Source organism: Asparagus officinalis, chromosome 4 (genome assembly GCF_001876935.1).
Source record: "Asparagus officinalis chromosome 4, Aspof.V1, whole genome shotgun sequence".
In the NCBI taxonomy this organism is placed as follows: Eukaryota; Viridiplantae; Streptophyta; class Magnoliopsida; order Asparagales; family Asparagaceae; genus Asparagus; species Asparagus officinalis.
Genome location: NC_033797.1, coordinates 15,303,037 through 15,330,262, shown reverse-complemented (window position 1 = coordinate 15,330,262; position 27,226 = coordinate 15,303,037). Strand labels below are relative to the sequence as shown.

The 27,226-nt window shown below is 34.5% G+C and overlaps 1 protein-coding gene across 6 annotated transcripts; it reads right to left on the bottom strand.

Moving 5' to 3' along the window:
* Positions 4,984–26,585, bottom strand: LOC109836717 (protein-L-isoaspartate O-methyltransferase-like). Of its 6 annotated transcripts, XM_020404697.1 has the most exons (5): positions 26,436–26,585; positions 25,276–25,361; positions 11,675–11,945; positions 9,843–10,007; positions 4,984–6,086 (listed from the first exon to the last, which is right to left on the bottom strand). In XM_020404697.1, the coding sequence occupies exons 3-5, from the start codon at positions 11,847–11,849 to the stop codon at positions 5,839–5,841; spliced, it is 588 nt and encodes a 195-aa protein (XP_020260286.1). In that variant the 5' UTR covers positions 11,850–11,945; positions 25,276–25,361; positions 26,436–26,585; the 3' UTR covers positions 4,984–5,838. The 6 variants fall into 6 exon arrangements, with proteins under 6 accessions (XP_020260286.1, XP_020260282.1, XP_020260283.1 ...); XM_020404693.1 differs by lacking the exon at positions 25,276–25,361 and having other exon boundaries at positions 11,675–12,014; positions 26,403–26,585; XM_020404694.1 differs by lacking the exon at positions 25,276–25,361 and having other exon boundaries at positions 11,675–12,014; positions 26,436–26,583.

Below are 27,226 nucleotides of genomic sequence, written 5' to 3'. Positions count from 1 at the left end.
TCATAAACTGGGTAGAATTTGGTGAGAGCACGTTATTCCTAATTCCTAAAGCATAGAAAATTTAGAAAGAACGGAGCGTGGATCATGCACTGAATCAAGCGTCTCATCAAAGGAAAAATGTGGGCATAGGGGTGTCCAAACGGGCCCGGGCCCGAGCAAAACCGGAGCCTGGGTCCGGTTGGCCCGGGCCGGGTCCGGGCACTGGGCCGACCCATTTTTTTCAATTTTTTAAAGTTTTTCTTTTCCTTTCAATTTTCAACAAAAAATTATACAAAACTTTAATAAAAAACAATAATATTATTAATCACTTAAATTACATAAATTACAAATACAAAAAATTATTAAAATTAAAATGTTAAAATAACTTCTTTATTAATAATCAGTAAATCATTTACAATTATAAATTTATTTTGAAATTCGTCGCATCACAATAGATGAGTACATCCTAACTAGGTTGGCACCTACTCACATATATCACTATCATTTGTAACTGTTTCCAAAATAATTTATTATAAATTTTTAGCTAAGAAATAAATATTACAATTTGATGAATATTGTTTACTCTTTATATCTATCTACTAGTCTCAACTCTTCAAATTTATCTTCAATACCAACCATCCGATCGATGCATTACGTTCTCTTCTCGACCTCCACCAATCATGTAAGCACATCACTGTCTGTATGGTATACGGATCTAACGATGTCATGTGGTCGTCGATCAAACGTCCGGCTGTGCTGAAGGCGGATTCTGAAGCTACCGTGAAAACCTGCACTGGTAGTAAGTCACGAACCATGATGGAAAGTATAGGATATGAAACTGTTCCATATACTTTCCACCATTGCAAGATGGAAAGTATAGGATATGAAACTGTTCCATATACTTTCCACCATTGCAAAATATCTAAACTATTATTTTGACATTTAACTAAAGATTTCCATATACTTTCCACCATTGCAAAATATCTAAACTATTATTTTGACATTTAACTAAAGATGCAGTTAATTACTGATCAATTTCAGAAACCTCTACTGATGATCCAAGTCCAGATCCACTAGTTAGCTTAACTACCATTGCATACCTATCAAAACTTACACTTTTGTCCCGACTTGAGCTCGTAGAAACAGAAGCTGTAGACTGATGTGTAACTACACCATATTTAGCTGAGTACTCATCATATAATCTTTGAAAATAATTTCTAATAGTATTATGATGAATAGTAGCAGTAATGGTTTGACCATCATCAGTGTCTATAATCATATTACCATACAAGGAATTTAACAAACTTCGGAGGCCAATATCTTTCAAACACGGATCAATAAGAACCACCAAACTAAAAATAACAGGAATAAGCATAAAATATTTATTTAATTTACTTTTCATTTGAAAAATTATATTTCCAAAATAATCATCCATACGATATTTATTAAAAAAAATTGAATATTTAAAATTTGTAAAGCAGCTAAAGTAATGGTTGGATAATAACAGCAAGATAATAACATTGTACTATCATAAAAAACTTGTAGCATCTCTTTTAAATTACTTATAACTGTCCATTAATTTTTAGTTATTTCATACATGCTACCAGAGCTAGAACTAGAAGTATAAAAAGCAATAAAATTATTTATAATTTTTTTATATTCTATTGCTACACTTAACATTACATAGGTGGAATTTCACCTATGATCAACATCTTTTGGAATTAGTTTGGGTTTTGTATTTTTTTTTCTTTTACAGAATTGTTTTCATCTTCTAATTCTTTGTTCAGAAGCATTATGAGCATAAGTTACTGACCTTATCTTTTCTATCATGAGTTTAATTTTACCAAATGTACTTTGAACAATTAAATTTAAAATATGACAAATACATCTAATATGAAAAAGATCACCATAACATGGCAATGATAGAGATGTTTTGATAAAATCAACAACTATATTATTATTACTTGCATTATCTAATAAAAGAGAAAATATTCTTTCTGATATTTCTAGTTTTAAAAGTTCTTCAATTATTAAATTTACAACATTAATGCCAGTATGTGACTCTTCAAATGCAATAAAGGAAATAACTCTTTTAAACATTTGCTAATTTTTATCAATCCAGTGTGTTGTGATACATAAAACTCTTTTAAACATTTGCTAATTTTTATCAATCCAGTGTGTTGTGATACATAAATAACCAGTTTGTGCTTTAGATGTCCAACATTTGCTAATTTTTATCAATCCAGTGTGTTGTGATACATAAATAACCAGTTTGTGCTTTAGATGTCCAATATCAGAAGTTAAAGAAAATTTACAGTATAAACTTTAAAAATAAAAAATTATTTTTTCTTGTTCCTCCTGATAATATTTTCAAATATCACGTTGACAAATTTGACGAGAAAATTTTTAAATGCGGGATAAAAACCATCTGTAAATAAATCTTTAAATTCATTTTCTTCTACTAATTTAAAAGGAAGATTTTTAAGAATGATAAACATGATGATGCATTTCCTGGCTCGGGCTGCGTCATAATTCCAACTACCGAGACTACATAAGATGAGGATTGGGAGAGCATAGATTGTCGGATATCACCTTGAGGAGTCTGACCTTTGTTGTGTCTATCTAAATGGCGTTTGAGGTGGTTGGTGCCGCTCTTATGATGAGCTTGAAAAATATGGCCGCACAACGCACACTTAGCCTTCTGGGTGAGAAGCCTACCGTGTTCATCCCTGGTAATGTCTATCTTCTCGAAAAAATTTTACACATTGGATCTCGGCCTTTTAGGAGCTCTTGGTGTAGTAGAATCGTCGCCACCAGATTCAGGATCAACATCGCTAGGAGTAGGAGGAGTAGCTGTACCTCCTGTAGTAGGAGGACTCATTTTAGGAGTTGGGTTTTGCGCTTCATAATTAGATGAGGAAGCCATTTGATTGAATACTTAGAGAGCTAAAGCGATTATTAGAGAGTATAAGAGAGTATAATAGAGTATTAGAGAGAAGTATATGAGTTTTGAATGAGAAAAACAAGTAAAGCCCCTTCTATTATAGAGGCAGTCCCTAGACAAATAACCAAAATACCCTTAAATTTTTACCTTTTTTGACCGTTTTTGGGGGCAAAACGGTCAAAAGACAAAAAATGACCGTTTATGGCCGTTGCGGCCGGCCCGGCCTGGCCAAAACGGTCACCTTGTGACCGTTATGACAGGGCTGGGCCGGGTTGGCCCGGCCCGGCATTTGCCGGGAAACGGTCACTTATGCGACTGTTTGGCCCGGGCCAGGCCCGGTGCGAACGCCAACGATATGGCTCGGACCTGCACGGAAGCCGTTTGGCCCGTATTTTCGGGCCAACCCGCGGGGACCCTTGAGCCCAAATGGACACCCCAGGGTGGGCATATATAGGTTTTATGAGAGTGCAAAGTTGATGTTGAATTTAATGGGGTCGACTCATATCACTTTCGTTGCATTTTTAGGAAAGAAAAATAACTCCAAACTTTCTCCGTAGCAACTAAACTTTAGGGGTATTTTAGACTTTTTGGATATCTTCTTAATGTTGTGAGGATAATTTCTGATAGTATATGGTATTTTTTAAATGCTTGTGGTATTTTTTTCGATTAAAATAGTTTAGGCCAGTTTTCAGGTATCATCACTTTTGCAGTGTATATGCCCTTTTTTGACATTTTAAGTGCTCTATTTTATCTTAAAATAGCATGTTACTTGCTATCTCCTGTTGAATCAACAAGCAACTGGTGTTACTTTGTTGAAAGTATGTTGAATGCTAGGTTAAACATGGTACTTTAGGGATTGGTTGATTCAGGCAAGCTTAGGTCTATAATTAACCAAATTTTAGGATGAGAAAGTTCATTAAAATATTTGGGCTAACATTCCTATTGTTGATTAACAAAAGGTACATAAATGTTATAATCCACAAATATGGTGTCCTTCTCTGCAACGTGAGAGGGGCTGAGACCAGAAGGAAGGATTGATGGGATCGATGTGGGTCTAGTAGATTTACAGTTGAAATTTATTAGTGATGGCTGACGAGTTTTTAATTGCCATTGATTAGCTTGCAACTGTAACGGTTGCCGTTGAAACTGGGGAACTGAAACAAAGACACTGTAACAGTATCACTAATTGAATGCGATGCATGTAACCGGTGGAGGTGATAATTTGGCAAATGCTTTGCCATTGCCTCTCTGAATAAGGAATTTGCTAGGTACTTGGATCATTTTTTTTTTTTTTTTTTTGCTGGCAAGGGAAACCTGGTCACCCCAGCTCAATTTTACTCCCTTTGGGAGTCCTGCCAGCGGCCCTTGATTGATTCCCCGTGGTCCCCAATTTCCTGCAAAGAGCTACCCTTGCTACCAGGGGCTCATCCCCACAGTGTGGGCGAACAGGCAGTGGACCACAAGGACGCGACCTGGTGAGCATACAACGGGCTGAACCTGAGTGACCAGTAAAACCCCGGGATCATGTCCCCACCCTTAAACCCACAGGAGCCAGGTGAATGCGGTAGCGAGGATTCGAACCCAGCCGCAACGGGCACGAAGCTTGAGGAAATCTCTTACTCCATGGGGAGTGCTAACCGGTTGTCCCACCTGCGGGTGGTACTTGGATCATAATTGTCTGCTCACAAAGAGATAATATTGTGGGCCCTAGAATCCTAAATGAGGAATTATCAAAATGTACTGCAATTTTCTCTCTCCTGTTCGGATGCAATGTACCGGTAAGACAATATAATTTCTCCGCCCATTTAGGACCCGTTTGTTTTGAGTTTTTGGAAGGGGAAACTCCGCCACAATTCTAACTTTTGTCAAAATTGTGACAGCTTTCAAATCAAAACGCCTCAAATCCTCCCAAAAGAAAGAACCTTACAGCCATAAACACGCCTAAAATGGGAAATCATCACGTGACACATATCCAAAGGAAAACATAAAAATTGTAAGTAATATTTATTATGACCGGAAGAAATATTTTCCTCCAAGAACTTCACAAACTGGGCAAAAGATTGAAGAAATTTATGGAGCTGATAGTTGATTAATAACGAAGATGGACCATCCAAGTCTAAACAAAAAACATATAATATACAGTTTGAAGCAAGGAAATAAACTCATGAGTGCGCCCAAGATTGAACTGGCGATGTTAACACTGCTGCCGAAGAAAAGCAGAGCAAAGACTGATACACATTTGATTATCGACCCTCCTTGGCCTATAGCTATTATTACGACTCAAAAAGTATATGAAGATTAAACCTTCCAAAAGGTTCGTCACATTGCCGCATCTAAATACGCCAACCAATAAAAACCATGTTTACCTGCCAAAATCTAGCAGAATCCATGGATAACAACACCGCCAGCCAAATTCACATCGAACATCATCACCTGCTCTACCTAAAGTAGGTGCTTGAGATACCTTGCCATCCCCCTGTCCACAGTTCATTCTTTAGGCACACACCAAACGCTGAGAAAGCCAAGGCCTTGAAACACTATGATACCTAACCTGAGCATTTTCAGGATAAATATCGCTATACATACAGACATCAGTGCTTAAGATCCCAGATTATGACGGTATTTGTATCATTTTCTTACACTCGTTACAATAGCACACTTGTATGTTCCACATCGGACACTCGATAATGCCATTGAGGAGAAGTAATCATGGGCAGGTTGCAACTAACCCCCTTTGTCTACATCTTCAGTAGCATTTATCACCCTCAAAAACTCTTTTATTACCATTAAATGCTACTAAAGGTCTAGATAAAGGAATTACCCGCAATTTACCCTAAAATAATTACCAAGTGTCCTTGTGAATGCCTCTTTATGAAAGTTCACCAACTAGATAATAACCTAAAGGAGCTTAAGATTTAATTATGTAGCTGAGCTTCTCTACTTGTAAGGGGTACATATCGGACAGGTAGTTCATTTCTGACAGTGATAGAGCCATCATCCTTCTTGTCGATCACCTTCAGTTCTTGAATCAAGGTGCCGACTGGGATCACCAATCTGCCTCCGGGCTTTAGTTGCTCAATCAATGCATGAGGGATCTCTGGTGCTGCAGCTCCCACATGAATGGCATCATATGGAGCAGCTTCAGGCCAACCCAGCCTTCCATCTGCACTCAGCCAGTAGTTAACATATAAGACTTTGACATAACATAGATATAATTAATTTTTTAATAAATAAGATTATACAGGTGAGCTGAGCCTTCAAACAAGTGAATATACACTTAAAACAAGTGAAAGAACATCATGCTTTTAGCCAAGTATGACCACACAAAATCAAGAACCTTCAAAAAAATAATAAAAAAATAAAACCAAACACGCTCACTCACACAAACAAAAAAACCAAATAAATAAATGTTTAGCCTTCAACACAGCCAAATTTCTTTTAATCTTTAATATAGATTGCTAATTTTTAGGCTTCCCAAACTCTGCAGCAGCTACAAGTTTGAATAAGTGATAATCTATGACAATCATCATGGATCAGTTTCTGAGTCCATATGCTGATAACATATACACGAAGATGTATTCTTGTTACCATTTACTATGAAGCACGGACACGCATAACATGAAGCCGTGTCGTGTCCGTGTCCGTGTCGGACACACGTGTCGAACACACGTATCCTATGTATTTTTTAGGATTTGCCTCGTGTCGGCGTGTCGGATGGCCGTGTCGGATCCGTATCCGTGCTACATAGACCATTTATACCTACAACAATCCTATGTTTGTTACCATTTACTATGAAGCACGGACACGCATAACATGAAGCCGTGTCGTGTCCGTGTCCGTGTCGGACACACGTGTCGAACACACGTATCCTATGTATTTTTTAGGATTTGCCTCGTGTCGGCGTGTCGGATGGCCGTGTCGGATCCGTATCCGTGCTACATAGACCATTTATACCTACAACAATCCTATGTTTACCACAGAATGTGGAGCTACTCCTCTACATCATACATAATACAACATTGACTGATAACTCAGACTTGATTGTGCTGTAACTTTATATATGCGCAAAATAAAATCAGTTAAAATGTTGGATCACTCTAATAATCCTACATAAACAGCCTAGTGCCTAGACATTTTGATTGCCGTAGGAATTTGACCCGTGTTAAAGAATATATTATGAGATATTAGGAGATATGACCGGATATGATTTTATCTCATACCAATTTTGTAATATCATCCTAACCTCTATATAGGATAGGTTAGGGTTAGATGAAATATACCTTGGCCTTTTTTCTATTTTTCTACATGGTATCAAATCCATCCTCTTGATCCTAAAGAGACCACTTTCTTCATCGTCTACATGGAGATGCCAGGGGTTTTTTTTGTTGAAAACTTTGTGCTTCCCCTCAGCAGCCTTGACATCGAATTACTATCCACCGGCTATTGTTTAACAAGTACTGTTCATCGGATTACTGTTCATCCAATGGCTTTCTATCCATCTGAACTGTTCGTCCCATGTCGCTTTGTTCATATCCGCGGATTACTGTTCGCCGCACAGATTATTGTTCACCATCCACTCCGATCGAAGCCAATTTCGCTCCTCATCGACATGTGCCTCATTGACCATATTGATCTTTGCTTGAACCCAAAGTCAACTCCACCTCTTGGATCATTTGTTTGTTAGATCTTTAAAAAAGGATGATTTGTTGTTAGATCCTTCAAGGAATGATCATTTATTTATCAAATCCTTAAAGAATGATCATTTATTGTTTTGGATCCTTCAAGGAAGGATTATTTATTGTTGGATCCTGAAAAGGATCAGTTGTTGTTAGATCCTGAAAAGGATCATTTGATCAGTGAAGTCCCGGAAGGGATCAGCTGGTTTAAATATATCAAGTGAAAGATAAAAGATCAAGACTATTTTTGAGTTTTTTAAAACATCGTCACAAATTAAAGTGTGCACTTTATTTATAATAAGCTAAATATGTATGATATATGTTATGGTGTTCACTCACCTAAGATACAGATATTTGCAAAATGATATAATCAGAACAAGACCTAGTCAACTCTCAGAGTCCTAGCAAAACAAACTCAACCCTTTAGCCGACTCCCACAGTCGTCTCTCGACCTTAGGAGAAGGAGAGCCCTAGTCAACTCTCAAAAATTCTAGACATTTGATTCCTTAGTCGAATAAACAAGTCATTGGCTCTTTATCAAGGTAAACCCAAGGTGCGATAGATGGTCGAATCCTCTGGTGCAACTCGACTATCATGGCTAATTACAAGATTTTGGTACATTATCAGGGGTAAACCCAAGGCACAATCACAGGGGACTCGACCCCCACCGACTTATCAAGTCGACTCTCTGGTGTCGACACCAAAGACGATATTGGTCGACACGAGAGATCCTGACCTCCCATACGAGTCGACATCTTTATATCGACTCAAGAGACGGTTATTAGCTGAGACGAGATGACATTCCAACCAGTCAGACATGTCAACATTCCTGAGTCGACGCGAAAGACGGTGTCGATCGACCCCATCATTAATGACGTCCCTACTTAGGGCACTCGACCACTCACTGGGCAATTCTCAGAAGTAACTGGAGGGACATCTCTTGCTACCAATTAAATTGAGAATTCGACCTCAGCTCCAAGCCTCTATCCCAGAGCATATGTCGACATTCCCGTCCACCTCGGACAAGTCTTATCTAGATTTTGGCCTGATAGATCTCCATGACTTGTCAGCTCAATCACTTCCCGAAAAATATGGAGACGTCCTCTCTCATGCCGAAGTGACTTTCCCTTCAGTCATCAGCCGACACTTATAAAATGAGGAATGATTCAGTATGCCCACGTGCCTCCTGTCACGCTATCAATCACTTTTCGAAAAATACGGAGACGCTCTCTCCCATGCCGAAGTGACTTCCCCTCTGGTCGTCAGTCGACACTTGTAAAGCAAGGGATGACTCACCTTCCAGCTCACATTTAGTGACCGCCATTTTGCATGGCCGAACAGATCAATCTGCGGAGAATCATCCTCTTTATATACAAATGCTATTCGCCATAGCGCAAAAAGAGGTTCGCAATCTAAAACCCCCTAAAGCATAGATGACACAAAAAGAACACACGGTTCTTCGTCCAGACAGAGGAGCTCACATAGACCCTCTGGGCATGCACCTTACCACCTTAAGAGCCACATTGGTTCTTGATCTTCCTCTTCCCCACTCGAGTTTCACTAACTTGACCGTCGGAGGAACCACGGGAGAACCGGTCCCCGTCCTCTTACGGTTTTTTCTTATCTGCGCAGTGTGGACATCGAGCCCTCGTTCAAGAACCAGTCATAAAGTCGAAGAAAGGAGCGAGCCCTCCATCATCCTTCATCACCCACTAACCATCCTCTTCTGGATTAATCGGCTGTTTGATATCGATCATCAACAATATACATGCTCCAGCTTGAGGGAGAGTGTTAAGGAATATATTATAAGATGTTGGGAAATATGATTGAAAATAATTTTATCTCTTACCTATTTTGTAATATCCTCCTAACCTCTATTTAACAGAGGTTAGATTTAGATGAATAATATATCTTGACCTTTTTTCAAAATCTCAAAGTATGAGATATTGTTAGGGGGAGCGTTAAGGAATATATTATGAGATGTTATTGAGATATTGGGAGATATAACTGGATATGATTTTATCTCATACCTCTTTTGTAATATCCTCCTAACCTTTATTTAAAAGAGGTTAGAGTTAAATGAATAATATATCTAGACCTTTTTCTATTTCTCAACATCACGCAAATGCAACAGCATTGTAAAACTATTAACTTTAAACACATAAGCAGAGATCACTTTCTATCACTAAGCATTTGATATGAATGTCACAAGAAATAATAAGGTCAGTCATTCAGGAACATACCAGCAACATGCACAGAAAGTGACCCATCCTTCAACAACGAGGATGCTGCACTTTTATTGATATGCTCAATGGAAGAAGCAACCAGCTCGGGGATATGTTCGACACCCACTGCACGGCCTTGTGGTCCAACCATCATAGCAAAACATGCAGTCAAGTACCCAGTTCCTACACAAGGTCAACAAAACGCAACCATATTTTTTATGCAAATTGTTACAGGGGATTTTTTTAAAAAAATCTTATACACATAGAAATTATTTTAGAAAGTCATAATTTAATAGTTTTTTCAAATTACAATAGCTAAAATAGATGAGCATAACTCTGCATAAAGGCAATAAATCAACAGTATATTAGGAAGAAATAATATATAGAGGAACATTCAAATATGTAACATTCAACCAGCTTTAGACTCGGGACTCAGCATGTTGGACAACTAAAAGAACTGTCCAATAAAAGTGAGCAGCTCAATGACAATGTTTGATATGAATGAGCAGTAATTTGCTAAAGATACAACAACGACAATAAAGACCTTGTTTGGAGTCGGCTACATGAATCCTATCCTTCCGTTCTGTTCTATTATGGGGGATCTACCAAAGATAGAATGAGAAATTATTACATCTATAGGAACTAAGAGGCTAGCTTCCATTGAGTAAAAATGAGAAGAGCCAATACGTATGGTTTTGGATGGTGAAAAGAGACTAGACCAATAAGCATGCTAGTTACACATAGGAGCAGTTAACATTGCAGGGCAAACTAGGGGTTGACCTTAATCAAAATGTACAGGGAGGTTATAATTATAAAAGATATGTAATTATCAATTTAACAGAGAAGATGGTCCTTGAGAGCTTTCAGAAAATTCACGGAGCCAAGGTAAAAGGCTTTGTTGTTCATGAAGGTTGTGATATAATTAAGAACATTGAAACAAACATACTTCTATGACCACACATTTTATATTTAAGAATCCCAAATGCATATGGCATTATGAGTATTGCCTGTTTTAAAATTCTGTTAGAAACCTAACATATGATCCTGTTTTGATGAAATGACCAGACGTTGAGTTTATACTTTATACACGTTATGCTAGTATCTCTCTTTAAGTGAAATATGGAGAAAAAAATTAGGAGCTGCCGGAGGGCTGATCAAGCTCAAACATTTAAGATGAAGCTAAAGCCTAATTGGAGATGGAAGAAAATTGAAGATCATCAAAGTCAAGAGTCAAACAATCAAGACTCCTGATCAAAGATTATCATGCGTGGAACAGCAGTTCATTTGTAAAAAACAGTCTAAGGTTGATATCTTGTGGAAGATTCTCATATACCCTAAATCCTAATTATCCTACGACCTGGCTCGGCCATACAATGTATGTCAGTGGTTGTTTGGTCTAGCTAATAGCCCCATTAATATCATTGGAATATGATAAAGGGCTAAGATAGGTCACATCAATTAGGACAGATTGACCTGATTCTGATACATGTGATACACGCATAAGGGTCTGGATATAGCGATTACTAGTGGACTTGAGTTAATGACATAAAGCAGCATGAATTCGTACAAAACAGTTTGCACTATAATATTGTAAGTTTTCTAACAGCTACTTTAAGACGTAGATACCAAATCAACCAGGGACAACCTGAATGCACAACCCATGGAACCAGCGACAACCTGAATGCACAACCTATTGATGTCCTATTCACAGCTAGCTTTCTGATATGCTCGAGTAAAACTAATATGAGCATCATTAGCTGAAGGTAAATGAAACAGGCAGATAAGCTCATCAGTTCTCTAGAAATAAATTTGGATAAACAATAAAAGGGGGAAAAGAGTAGGTAAAAGACCTGAGCCAACATCTAAGGCATGCATGCCCGGTTTCAGATGATCCTCCAGCAGTTCTAGACAAGCTGCATGCATATGTGGAGCAGATATAGTTGCACTGAAACCTATTGCCATAGGGCTATCAACATAAGCCAGGACATCTTTGGGTACAAACAGACCCCTATCAATGGTCTCCATTACTTCTGCAACTTTCTTCGACTTGATTGTGCCATTTTGCTTTAAATACGCAACAAGTGCTTTATTTTTGTCAATGGATCCTCCAGCGGAACGATTCTGATAATACAAACAGAGAAGACCCATCAATATGGATATGCTTGCAAGGTATTTTTGCATCTTGTTTTCCTATTAGCAAGAGAAAATGTAGATTATGGTGTATCTATAGCAGGCCGATATCTGAATGAAAGGAAATAACAAATCTATGTGACAGATAATTGAAGAAAAAAATAATATATGAAACAGTTAATGAAGGTTTGCACAATATCATTGTATAACCTTTAAATGATAGCAAAATCTTATTGCATAAAGTATAAGCAACTAAAGAGCAGGGATTTGTCAGATCCACCCACTAGAATATAAATAATCTAAATTTGCATGAACATACTCCTCGAAGACAAAAGTATTTACTCATGCACAAATGAAAGAAAAGGTTAAGACTAGAACATATATTGCGAAATCTTCTGATGTGAAATCCAAGTTCAATCTTTTCACGTACTATCCAGTTTTTTCTAACCAAAGTGACCTCCATAAATGCTAAAGTTGATTATTCCAACACAATCATACAGCCATACACTGCCTGCCTGCACCTAACCTCCCGACCCAAAATTCACCCAGCCACGAAAAGATACGAACACAGGCACTCACACACAAGTACACGCACGCGCAGACACTAACACCTCTTTGTCCCACATGCTAGAGGATGTTTTCCATTTCTAGCTTAAGCTCACAAGTTAGTATCATTTCATTACAACTTTTAGGTATTAGCCCCTCATAAGCTAGTGACTGTCAATGTCTTTCAAATGGATTTGAAAATTGAAATCTTAGAAGCCTACTGAATGAAATCTTTGTATACAACACCAACATAAGGTGATATATAGACCAAGCAATATTGAAAAAGACCCTACTTTTTTGGTTCAAATTCCTACCTCTTCATGAACCTGTTCAGTTGAAAATAATATGCATCCAAGTGCTTCAAACTCAAAGAACAAAAATCCGTCTCCTCTTCAATTGGTACAAAAGGTGTATCTCCTCCAAATAATACATCTGATCTTACAGAAATGAAAATACCAAATGGATTTCAGCACATTAAGGTGGCGGCAAAAAGGAATAACCTTTCCACCAGATAATGCATATCCCTGGTGGAGATGGTGATTTTAGCACATTCACTTAGAAGATAATACTAATTGGATTCACTTTCATTATGGTCTCCACCAGGAGTACGAGTACTTACTCCATAGATTGCCTTGATTATTGATATTATAAGGAACATCATAATTATTATGCAGCAATGCAAACAGGGTGAGATACGTCGCTCCTGAACTATGTCAAATATATCCTTTAGTAGCAAATCATCTGATAATAGCGCTAAGTTTTGAACTTGGAAAAGAGAAGGATGATAAACTAAGGTTACATATTGCAAATAAATCTAGTTTACACATGATCAGATGGATTTAGGAAGTACCTCATGTCAGAGGCTATTTGAGATAAAGTCACATTGGTAGGCTAAAGGAAACTAAGCAATTGTGACTATGATGCATAGCCACTAAAACATAAGCACCATCAACTAAGTGCAATGTATCTCGAAGTATTGAATTATCATGCCATTATGCTAAGTTACCTCAAAAAAGGACGAAAACTCAAGCTACAAACTGTAAAAATCTAGTTTATTCACGATTAAATTTATGGAGTCTCACGCGTATAAGGTAAGCACATGCATAGCCACAGTTATCAGAATGGACCTACAACTGAAAAAAAATATTTATTGGAAGAAAATCACACGATGGTTGATAAAACAACCAACTCATGTTCAAATAGTAATGAGCATCAGAAAATATAGTAGTACTAATTAGGCTTGGTTTGGTAGGAGGGGAGGTTAGGTAGTGTGTTGGATATCATGTCCCTATAATATAATTTTGATAATAACAATTTATTTATAATATGAATCACTATATGTATAATTGTGCACTAACATTTCAATGCAGCTATCAACATGAACAAGTGCAAGATGAGTTCAAGGCATCATGAACAGCTATCAACATGAACAAGTGCAAGATGAGTTCAAGGCATCATGAAGTAAAGAAGATGAAGAGCTTATATATCAATGTAATTTTTAAGTAAAGAAGATGAAGAGCTTATATATCAATGTAATTTTTACATTTTCTTTACTTAGAAAATTTGTACAAACCTTGATCACTCACACATACACACACAGAGATTAGAACACACTAACACATGTTTAGTGTATTGGTTAACAATAAAAATTCCCTATATTAACCATTAGAGTATTTTGTTAATCAATGAGTCTAAAAATATTTCATACATAACTTTTTTACCCCTTAGTAGTCGACTAATTAGATTAGTAGTCGACTACTGAAGTCGTAGATCAAAATATAAGTTTCTAAAATATTACAGATTAGTCGACTACAATTGATTATAGTTGACTAATAAAGACTTAGATAAAAACTTAGATTCTGTAAAAATACAGAGTAGTCAACTACTAGGCATTATAGTCGACTATTAAGATCTAATTTAGAATTCCAGATTATCTGCTTTTACAGAGTAGTCGACTACTAAGAATTATAGTCAACTACTAAGCTTCAAATTTGAATTCCAGACTTTTTGTATCTACAGAGTAGTCGACTAATGGCTATAGTAGTTGACTACTAAGAAAAATCATAAAATTACAGAAGTTGTTTGAAGTCAGAGTAGTCGACTATAACGACTACTAGTCGACTACTAAGACAGTTTTCTGACATTTCAGATTTTGAATAAGTGATTGTTTATAACCGTTTTGTATACGTTTTTTAGAGTTTGAAAACTTGTCTTTTCAATAGCTATAAATAGGTTACAAGTTCAGAAATTTGGATCATTGATTCCTATCTATAAGATTCAAATTTTGTGCATTCTTAAGAGTTAAAATTTCTAGATTTTCACTAAGTGTTGAGAAAAAGCATTCTCTGAGTTAGCCTTTGATCATCATTCAATATACATTCAAGTTAGGCAATTTTCAGAGATTCAAAATGTTCCTAAGCCACTGTTACACATCACAATACACTCAAGGCTTATAGAAATAGAGTTGTTACAAGGCAATTGTTCTCACGAGTGTGAGAGGTGTAATATTTTAGTGAAGAGATTGTGTGCAATTTGCAGGGACTTACAAATTGGTCAGGTTTGCTGTTTGGTTTTGTACGTTTTTCAAAATCATAGTGGAACTCTCAAGCAGGATTTGCTTAGGAACTGGATGTCCACCGGGGAGGTGGAACCAGTATAAAATATTGTATTTGCGATTGTGATTCTCTATGATTTTGCTATATTCATTGCAATTTATAATCTATTTTGCATAATTTTTAAAAAGAACACTATTCACCCCCCTCTAGTATTTTAGTGAGCATTGTAACAGATCCTACAATTGGTATCATAGCACGGTAAAAGATGACATCATCAAGTTCATCAACAAACACTTCACAATTTAAAGAGGGACATTCCACACAGCGATCACCTCTATTCGATGGCACAGACTACAATTATTGGAAGTGCAGAATGAAGATATACCTTCAATCCCTTGGATATGATCTATGAAACATAGTTAAGAATAAATTCACAAAGCCTACTAATCCTTACATTGAATGGACGATTGTACAAAGGACAAACGTCAATCTGGACTCAAAGGCGATGAATGCACTATTTTGCAGTGTTGTCAATGCGCGAGGCGTAATGCGAGGCACAAAGCATCTTTCCGCGCACATGCGCAAAGCGCAACGTGATGCGCACGCCCGAGTGATGCGAGACGCACACCGCACACATAATTTTTCAATATATGTAATCAAGTGCGAAAGAACATGTTTTTAGAATTTACATAAAAAATATCAAGATAAATAATATCTTACTCAAAATCATAATATAATACCTTAATTTCTAATGCTAACACCCAACATAGTAGCAAAATTCATAAATTTTCAAATCAAATGTTAAATCAAGACTAATATCCAAGCAAATGATTAGTAATGGTTCTCAATTGAAGGCTATTAAAAAGGCTTAATGGATTTATTTTGCTTCTTGGGATATGAAATATCAAGTATAAAGACTCGATTGAAATGTTAACAAACAATAGTATATGAGGATATGTACTACATGCACCCTGCACAAAGTAAGGATGTACACGAGGTGCAAAAGGCGCTGCTGCATTAGATGTGGGGCGATTCGCCACCGCCCCGCATCGTAAGGTGCATGAGGCGCAATGAGACGCACGCCTTTGAAAACACTGTTATTTTGTGCTTTGGACAAGAACGAATTCAATCAGATGTCAACCTTTACAATAACACATCAAATCTGGCACACTCTTGAGGTAACACATGAAGGAACAAATAAAGTTAAGGAAACTAAATTTTCTATTTTTGTTCACAGATTTGAATTGTTTAAGATGAAAGAAAATGAAACCATCACTGAGATGTTCATAAGGTTCACCGATATTACTAACTCTTTAATTGGACTTGGTAAAGGATATACTCAAGTTGAGATGGTAAGAAAAATCCTAAGAGCACTAACTCCGGAATGGGAGAAAAAGACTACGGCGATAGAGGAAGCAAATGATTTATCAACACTCATCGTAGAGAATCTTATTGGAAACTTAATGGCATATGAAGTTCAAATTAAAGATCGGAAAAAGGACGATGAACCAAAGAAGAAAAAGATACTTGCCTTCAATGCATCCTCCGACACGGATGAATCTGATGAAGATGATGAGGATATTGCAATGATAACTAAGAAATTCAAAAGATTTCTTAACAAAGCTAAGTTCAAGTCAAATAAATTTAAGAATACTAACGATTCTTCTTTGTGTTTCAATTGTAATTAGCCAGGTCATATAAAGAAGGATTGTCTGCTACTCAAGTAAAAGTCAAAGACCACAAATACTAACAATTCTGACAACTTCAAAAAGAAGAAGAAGGCTATGGTGGTGACTTGGGATGACAGCGACGATTCATCATCTTCAGACGAAGAAGAAGAGAGAAGAATCAGCACATATGTGTTTCATGGCACAAGACGAAGTAAATGATTCTTTAGAACTTTTAGATGCTTTTAATAAACTTTACATTAAATTTAAAGATTTAAATGCTAATTATAAGATATTGAAAACTGGAAATGAAAAGCTAAATTTAGAATTAGTTTCATCAAATTCTTCTCAAGTTGAAGATTTAAAGGAGTTAAATGACAAACTATTTTCTGAAAATAGGATATTAACAGAAAATAATCTATTTCTTAAATCTGAATGTAATGTGATGAAAAATAAAATTTTAGATTTAGAGAAGAATATGTCTTCACTTAAAATTAAATATGAAGAATTATTTCTAAATGTAAATAAGTTTAATAAAGGAAAAGAAGACTTAAAATGATTTTTTATTATCTTTTCAAAAGTCTTCTAGTCAAAGATTTGGTTTAGGTTATGTTCATAAGAAGTATGAAAATGTTTCTAGTACAAATAATATATCATCTTCTATGAATAACAATTTTAGAAAATTTCATGCACCATTAACAAGAAATGTTAATACTAAATCTATATTCATTTGGGTGCCTATAAATGTTAGCATGCATGAAAGAAACACTTATATTTCAAATTTTAAGAAAAACATATGCAATTCAATGAATTATATTTATGTTAACAAAGGGAAACCAAATTCCAAGTGGATTTGGTCTCCTAAGTGCTAATCCAATGGACCCAACATAAAAGGGTACCAATGCTTAAATGTCTATTTTTTAGGTACCTCAAAAAGAAAAGTGGATACTAGATAGTGGATGTTCCAAACACATAACTGGAAACTCACAAATGTTATCTTCAATTCTATACAAAAAGGGAGGCACAATTATATTTGGAGATAAAAATAAAGGTCAAGTTATAGGTATTGGAACAGTAGGTAACACTAACAAACCTTTAATAGATAATGTTTTATTAATAGAAGGTTTAAAATATAATCTTTTAAGTATAAGTCAACTATGTGATAAAAATTTCAAAATCATATTTGAAAAAGATTCGTCTTATTTATGATCATGATTTAACAAATATCTTATTTAAAGGTATAAAAAAGAAAGATATATATGTCTTATCCATGAATTTTTATTCAAAAGATCATTGCTTAGTTGCATCTTTAGATGATTCATTATTATGGCATAGAAGATGTGGACATATTAACTTAAAGAACATTTCACGCATTTCTAAATATAATTTAGTAAATGGTTTAACTAAAATAGTAAATAAAAAAAGATCATTTTTGTGATGCATGTAAACAAGAAAAAATGCATAAATATTTTTTCAAATCTAAAGGTGTTGTTTCTACAAATAGACCTTTAGAATAATTACATATGGATCTATTTGGTCCTTCTAGGATTGTATCATTAAATGGAAGTAGATATGCATTTGTAATAGTTGATGATTATTCAAGGTTTACATAAGTCATGTTTTTAAAACATAAAAATGATGCTTTTGATGAATTTTTTACATTATGTAAAAAGATACAAAATCAAAAATACACTACTATTGTCACTATTAGAAGTGATCATGATGGTGAATTTGAAAATAAATTATTTACTAATTTTTGTAATAAAAATGATATTTCACATGAATTTTCATTTCCTTACACTCCACAATAAAATAGAGTTGTTGAAAGAAAAAATAGAACTTTACAAGAATGTCCTAGGACTATGTTAGTTGAATCTAACCTACCTAAATTTTTTTGGACAGAAGGAATCAATACTGCTTACTATGTTCAAAATAGAATTTTAATAAGACCTATATTAAATAGGACAAGTTTTGAATTATTTTACAATCGAATTCCTAAAGTTTTTTATTTTAAAGTTTTTGGTTATAAATGTTATATATTAAATACAAAGATAATTTAGATAAATTTGATTCTAAATCGAATGAAAGTATTTTTATAGGTTATTCTTTGCATAGTAAAGCATATAGAATTTTTAATAAGAAGACTTCTAAAATAGAAGAGTTTTTACATGTTTCATTTGATGAATCTAATTCAAATTCAAACAACATTATTAATAATCATGATGATGATGAAATTGTTAATCAACCACCACCTATAGTTGATGATAATTCTAATGATACTAATGTTTTACCTAAAGGATATGTAGATGTTAGAAATCATCCACGTGATTTAATAATAGGTGATATTTCTAAAGGTGTTCAAACTAGATCACAATTAGATTTATATACACATGTTTCTTTTGTTTCAACTACTGAACCTAAAAACATTAAAGAAACAAGTAAAGATGATTTTTGGATATTAGACATGTAAGAGGAACTCAATCAATTTACTAAAAATAACGTTTGGGATCTTGTACCTAGACAACAAGATAAATCCATTATAGGAACCAAATGGATATTTCGAAATAAATTGGATGAATCTAGACAAGTTGTTAGAAACAAAACCAGATTGGTTGCACAAGGATATAATCAAGAAGAATGTATTGATTATGATGAAACCTATGCACCAGTTGCTCGTTTAGAATCTATAAGAATTTTACTTGCATTTGCATGTTTTATGAATTTTAAATTATATCAAATGGATGTTAAAAGTGTTTTTTTAAATGGTTTTATTAAAGAAGAAGTTTTTTTTGTAGAACAACCTCCCGGTTTTGAACATGAAAATTTTTCAAATCATGTTTTCAAACTTAAGAAAGCATTATATGGTCTTAACAAGCACCCCGTGCTTGGTATGATAGATTAAAGAATTTTCTTTTAACTTCTGATTTTAAAATTGAAAAAGTTGATTCTACACTTTTTATAAAGAAAATAAATAAATATATACTTTTAATTCAAATATATGTAGATGATATAATATTTGGTTCTACTAACAATGATCTTTGTCAAGAGTTTGCTAAGACTATGCAGGATGAATTTAAAATGAGTCACATGGGTAAACTCAATTTCTTCCTTGGATTACAAATTAAATAATTAAAGGAATATTCATCAACCAAGAAAACATGCTAAAGAATTACTCAAATGCTTTGGAATGGAAAATACAACAAGCAAACCAACACCAATGAGTACAACTACATCACTTGATAAAGATGAAAATGGTAAGAATGTTGATCAAAAGCTATACCGATGTATGTTTGGATCACTTCTTTATATTACAGCAAGTAGACCTGATATTATGTTTAGTGTATGTTTATGTGCAAGATTTCAGTCTAATCCAGTAATCCTAAAGAATCACATCTTAAAGCAGTGAAAAGAATTTTTAGATATCTTAAAAACACTACATATTATGGTTATTTTATCCTAAGAATAGCACATTTGATTTATTATCATATAGTGATGCTGATTTTGCCGGATGTAAATCCAATAGGAAAAGTACAAGTGGTACATATCATTTCCTTAGACATTCAATTGTATCTTGGTTTAGTAAAAAACAAAATTCAGTATCATTATCAACGACTGAAGCAGAATATATTACTGCTAATCTTGTATGTGCTCAAGTTTTATGGATGAAACAAACATTATCTGATTATGGTATAGTTTGTCCCGCATCATCCATAATGTGTGACAATACTAGTGCTATTAATTTATCTAAAAATCATATTCAACATTCACGTACAAAATATATTGACATAAGACATTATTTTTTATGTGATCATGTACTTAAATGTGATATTTCTTTAGATTTTATTTCAACTGATAAACAAATTGCTGATATATTAACAAAACCATTAAAAGAAGAAATATATGTTAAATTAAGAAGAGAATAAGGTATACATTCTTTGGAAGATTTAAACTAAGTTTTAAAATAAATACATACGCATTTTCAGCCTTAATAGTCGACTAATCATGTTAGTAGTCGACTACATGCACAGACATTGCTTATATTAAAATTTGTTAATTTCTTAGTAGTCGACTAATAAGAAAAGTAGTCGACTAATAAGAACTGAAAACAGAAAAATTGTTTTTTATCGATTATAGTAAAGTCGACTAATCTCACTAGTAGTCGACTACAAAACCTGCAGAATCATATACATACTTGTTTTGGATATTGGATTCTTTACCCATTAAACCCAATACCTGTTAATCTTAAGTTAAATAGATCACAACCACTCATTTTTTTACCTAATGTATCTTAGCCTTACATCAATATTAACTTAGATCAAATCTCAACCTTTAATGTGAATTTTTGATCAAATCATAACCCTTCATTTATAACTAAAAGAAAACTACCCTAAATCAACAACTACCCACTTCATCCTCTACTAAAAACCGACAGCAACTCTTCCCCACTTCAGACCATTGCCATCCTCAGTTAGGGCTTCATCAACCTCTTAAATTTCCCCAAATTTCAGTCAAAAATCAGTCATTTCTAAGCTCTTAAAGTACTTAGTAGTCGACTACAAATAGTATTAGGCGACTACTAACATCTCTTAGTGCTTCTACAGTTTGGTAGGCTCTCTTCCTTAATCTTTTTAATTTCGAATTTGCTCAATGTCTAGATTAAAGAGACCTAGGTCAGGATCTTTAGGACCTACAAATATTATTGAGGATTACAATGTTTATTTGAAAGATCCTTCCTTGATTCAACGTTTCAAATCTTTCTCAAATTTAAAAATCTTACCTGGTAGATTTGTGAAATTTGATGAATTTATAACTCATAATTTCAGTTCTTACTTTAAAAATGGTGGACTTCTTGAGTTATTTTCATCAGAAAATAAGAAGCCTCATTATCCACTGTTAGTTCAATTGTTTTATACCAATCTTACTCGTATTGAAACAATTGACAAAACTAAAAAGATTAACACTCTTGTTAAGGGTATTGAGATCAATTTGACTTCTAGAACCATAGAAAAAATATTCAATATCCCATATCAAGGTGTTCCTCTTCGTAATATCAAAATGAGAGATGAAAATGTACTTCAAAATCTAATTTTTCTTTCGGGTCATGGTTTACCACTGAATCATTCAAATAAATTAAGACTAATTCCTCGTTTCATTACTAGAATCTTAGCATACAATATGTTTCCTAAAATAGGGAGTTTCCATTTCCTTTCACTGGACTTAGCTAAAGCCCTATATGTCATAATGGCAAATATTCAAGTTAATTGGGCTGAAGTCTGTTGTGATTATCTTGTAGTCATTCCTAGAGGGTTTCTTCCATTTGGAGCATTTCTAACCAAGATTTTTAAAAAATTTCATGTTGATCTTGATACTAAAAATTCAATGGTTCGTACTGTTGAATTCTTTGATTCCAATGCCCTAATTAGGATGAAATTAACCAATTTTGAACTACATGAACAAAATCCACAAGATGAACCACCCACTACACAAGAACCTTTGCCCCAAGACATTCCTCAAGCCTCACATGAAGGTGGACCATCAACTAGCCACTTTTTCCCACCAATGAATGAACCCTCTTGTTTTTCTGATGCACAATACAATACTTTGTCCGCAAGAATACTTGATATTGAATCTGGACAAAAAGCATTGTATGACCAAAATGTACTTGTGCTGAAGAATCAAGAGGCATTAACAAACAAAGCATTGTATGACCAAAATGTACTTGTGCTGAAGAATCAAGAGGCATTAACAAACAAGTTTGATATCCTGGAGATGAAGTTTGACACAATGAGCAGGCATTAACAAACAAGTTTGATATCCTGGAGATGAAGTTTGACACAATGAGCATGAAGATTGACACATTAGATATGAAGCTCAGTGCCTATTTCTAAGAAAATCAACCTCCATCAGGACCATCCAATTAGAAGACCATGCATGAATTATTTAGAACAGTTTCAGTTTGTGTTGACAAAAACAATTAAGTATTTCGTATGTTTGTTTGTCTAAATTATGTCAAAAACTGTGTTGATGTTTGTTTAAGACTTATGTATGTTTCTGTTTACATGTTTAAAAACTATGTATGCATGTCTGTTTCTTATTATTATGGTTGTTTTGTTTATATCCTATAGTTTGTTCATGAGCTACTTATCTTAAAAAACAGATTGTGAAGATGGATATTGTTAAAATTTTGGTATTTATGGTCAGTCTTTGCCTACTCATATGGATGGGTGAAGTAATAGACTATGTTCACAATCTGGAAGATCTTTTTAAAGTATTGGCTCATGAAGAGGATATTATGACATGCTTAGAATAGATGTTTATTTCTTTTTGTTAATGACAAAGGGGGAGAATGGTATCTATGTTATATAGACTCAAAAATATGAATTGTAGACTCTAATATGCTTTTATGCAGGGGGAGTAAGTATATTTATTCATAAATGTTTAATTCTTTTAGAATATACTTACATATGCATAAATTGTTTGTCATCATAAAAAAGTAAAGAATGTTGGATATCATGTCCCCATAATATAATTTTGATGATAACAATTTATTCATAATATGAATCACTATGTGTATTATTGTGTACTAACATTTCAATGCAGCTATCAACATGAACAAGTGCAAGATGAGTTTAATGCATCATAAAGTAAAGAAGATGAAGAGCTTATATATCAATGTAATTTTTATATTTTCTTTACTTAAAAAATTTGTACAAGCCTTGATTACTCACACATACACACACAGAGATTAGAACACACTAACACAGGTTTAGTGTGTTGGTTAACAATAAAAATCCCATATGTTAACCATTAGAGTATTTAGTTAATCAATGAGTCTAAAAATATTTCATACATAACTTTTTTACCCCTTAGTAGTCGACTAATTAGATTAGTAGTCGACTACTGAAATCGTAGATCAAAATATAAGTTTCTAAAATATTACAGATTAGTCGACTACAACTGATTATAGTTGACTAATAAAGACTTAGATAAAAACTTAGATTCTGTAAAAAAATACAGAGTAGTCAACTACTAGGCATTATAGTCGACTACTAAGATCTAATTTAGAATTCCAGATTATCTGCTTTTACAGAGTAGTCGACTACTAAGAATTATAGTCGACTACTAAGCTTTAAATTTGAATTCCAGACTTTTTGTATCTACAGAGTAGTCGACTAATGACTATAGTAGTCGACTACTAAGAAAAATTCTAAAATTACAGAAGTTGTTTGAAGTCAGAGTAGTTGACTACAACGACTACTAGTCGACTACAACGACTACTAGTCGACTACTAAGACAGTTTTCTGACATTTCAGATTTTGAAAAAGTGATTGTTTATAGCCGTTTTGTGTATGTTTTTTAGAGTTTGAAAACTTATCTTTTCAAGGGCTATAAATAGGTTACAAGTTCAGAAATTTGGATCATTGATTCCTATCTATAAGATTCAAGTTTTGTGCATTCTCAGGACTTAAAATTTCCAAATTTTCACTAAGTGTTGAGAAAAAGCATTCTCTGAGTTAGCTTTTGATCATCATTCAATATACATTCAAATTAGGCAATTTTCAGAGATTCAAAATGTTCCTAAGCCATTGCTACACATCACAACACACTCAAGGCTTATAGGAATTGAGTTGTTACAAGGCAAGTGTTCTCACGTGTGTGAGAGGTGTAATCTCTTGGTGAAGAGATTGTGTGCAATTTACAAGGACTTGCAAATTGGTCAGGTTTGTTGTTTGGTTTTGTAAGTTTTTCAAAATCATAGTGAAACTCTCAAACGGGATTTGCTTGAGGACTGGATGTACGTCGGGGAGGTGAAACCAGTATAAAATACTGTGTTTGCGATTGTGATTCTCTATGATTTTGCTATCTTTATTGCAATTTATAAATCTATTTTGCATAATTTTTAAAAGGAATACTATTCACCCCCCTAGTGTTTTAGTGAGCATTGTAACAGATCCTACAGAGTGAAGGACAAAACTAGAACTCCTCTTTGGTAGAGGGTTTTTAGAGCGGAAGGGAATGTGAAGTAGACTAGAGTAGAGTGAGGAGAGAGAAACGCAAAAAATAACTAGAAAATGAAGAGAGAGAAAATCCCTCCAATTTGGAAGGACATAAGAGTAAGGTGAGAGAAAATGAAAAATGAACTAAAAAGTCATGTAACACCCCCCACCCACCCACCCACCCAAAAAAAAAAGAAAAAAAAGAACCAAACAAGAGCAAAGAAGGTATATCCTTCCTTGCATCTCATTGAACCTTATCTCACCTTACCTTCACTCATTGCATCTCCTTCTCATGGGCAGATCCACTAACAACAAAGTGGCGTCAAGTGGCCCCACTTTGTTGTGGATGGACTAGTATCTCACCCTCAATAACAAAAGAAGAAAAACTCACTTATTGAAAAACCAGCCCTAGAAATATACTTGATGACCCCACTTAAAAAATTGGTGACTCCACTGCCATGTCAATCCTACAGACCACACACGATTCCACCCACTAAAAAATAAAAAACTTCCCCCTCACAATCCCTTTCTGCTCTCTTCCTCCACCTCCTCTCACCTCTAGTTCCTCCTTCTTGCCTCTTCCTCCGCCGCTAGGTCACTTCCTCCACCTCTGCTGCCACTTCCACTGCCCCCTCCACAAGACTGCAATATACATTTTGTTAATGTGCATAGTGATGTAAGATTTGCTAATTTGAATGAGAAAGGCAATCTTCCAACAAAGATGGTGAAGACCAAAAAGCATAGATTAATTCTTTAGTGTATTTACTTTTGAAGATGAAATTGACTTTACCTGTGACTATAATAACTATGGAAAAGCATTTTCTACAATGAAGTTGATAAAGAGCAAGTTGCAAAATAAAATTAGTGATGATTGCCTCAATGATTATTTAGTGACATATATGAAAAAGATGAATTGGTAGCGTTACAAATGATGTGATTATGTACTTTTTTAACATATGAAAACTTGTCGCGGATAGTCATAAGATTTTGAATTATTAATTACATAGTGACACTGCTTTTTAAAAATCCTAGATCCGCCACAGAGTCCTACCAAACCAAGCCAACCAAGCCTAAGTGGCGAAAAGACACAAGCTTTTCATAATATGTCTCAAAATCTCCTATATCTATTGCAGTCTCACAAGCAAACTGTTGCGAGTATAAAAATATTATCCTTAACCCTCACCACAACTTCCGAGTTTTGGTTTAATTGATTAGGGGACTTTGACATGGTATCAGAGCACCCACGTTCAAATCTTGATGTCCATGAATTTCTCCACGGAATTTTAAAAAAATTGATACCACTGCATGAGTTTTGGTGTAATTGGTAAGGGACTTTGACACAAACATCAATAATCATACATTACAAAAGGAGATACAACCAATCCCCTTCCTCTAGCCCTAGTTAGCAACCAATCCTCAATTTCGCAAACCCTTCCCATATAACAATGAAAAAAGAACCCAAATTCACCCCAAAAAAAAAAGAAAAAGAAAAAGAAAAGAAAAAGTGACTTACGCTAGCCTCGTAAACCCATCTCTTAATTTAAACACATTTCCCAAAATCTCTCTATGCCACCCAATCAATTGACCCTACAATTGTCTCATCGCCGCAAAATCACAATATTTCTAAAATAAAAAGGGATTACAAGAAAAAGTAAATTAAGCATAAATAATTGATTAACTTACACGAAAGAAGCGATTAAGGATTAAACGGAGTACCTCCATTGGAAGAGGTCGAGGAATTTCGAGGCGGAGGGTGAGGATTTAGGTCAAGATTGTTGCTTGGTGAGAGCGGAGCAAACAAGTATAGGTGACATCGAGTGATAGCGTAGGGTTAACGCAGAAGTCTGGGAATTTAACTTTGTTCTTTATTCCTTCATCTTCTGGAAGGGTAAATTGCACAGAAACCCCTTTTCTATACCTTCAATTGCAGTAAACACCCCTCAACTCATTCAAGTGTTTAATACTGACTAAAGAGATAGATGCAGGGGATTATGTGCAATCTACTCAATACAGTAATACAAGTAAGAGGGGATTCATTTTGAAGTCAATGATCATAATGATTTATGAAATATTTATATTATATTAGTGTACTATTCTATTTGCGTTGATTTTAACTGTTTATATTAATTTTGCACACTGTATATACTGATTTAAAGTTGATGGTATGATGGACAGTTGGACACGTGTAGCATCCTTCTTTCTATGGCTTTCTATATGGAGTATCCTTTTCATGATTTTTCCTCATTAAAATAAAAAAAAGTAATTTTATTTGTGGTTTTATCAAAAAAAAATGAATTTGTCTTATTTTAACGAGCAAGAAAAGGCACCCTACTCATTAAAAATATATTTAGAACCATATAAAATATGAGGAAGCATATGTTGGTTTAGTAGTTAGTTTAGTATCTATGTTTTACCAAAAAAAAAAGCAAACTAACAAACAAACAAATTCAGACAAGGATTAGATTTGGATATTAACTGGTTTTATATAGATTATGACTAATATTTTA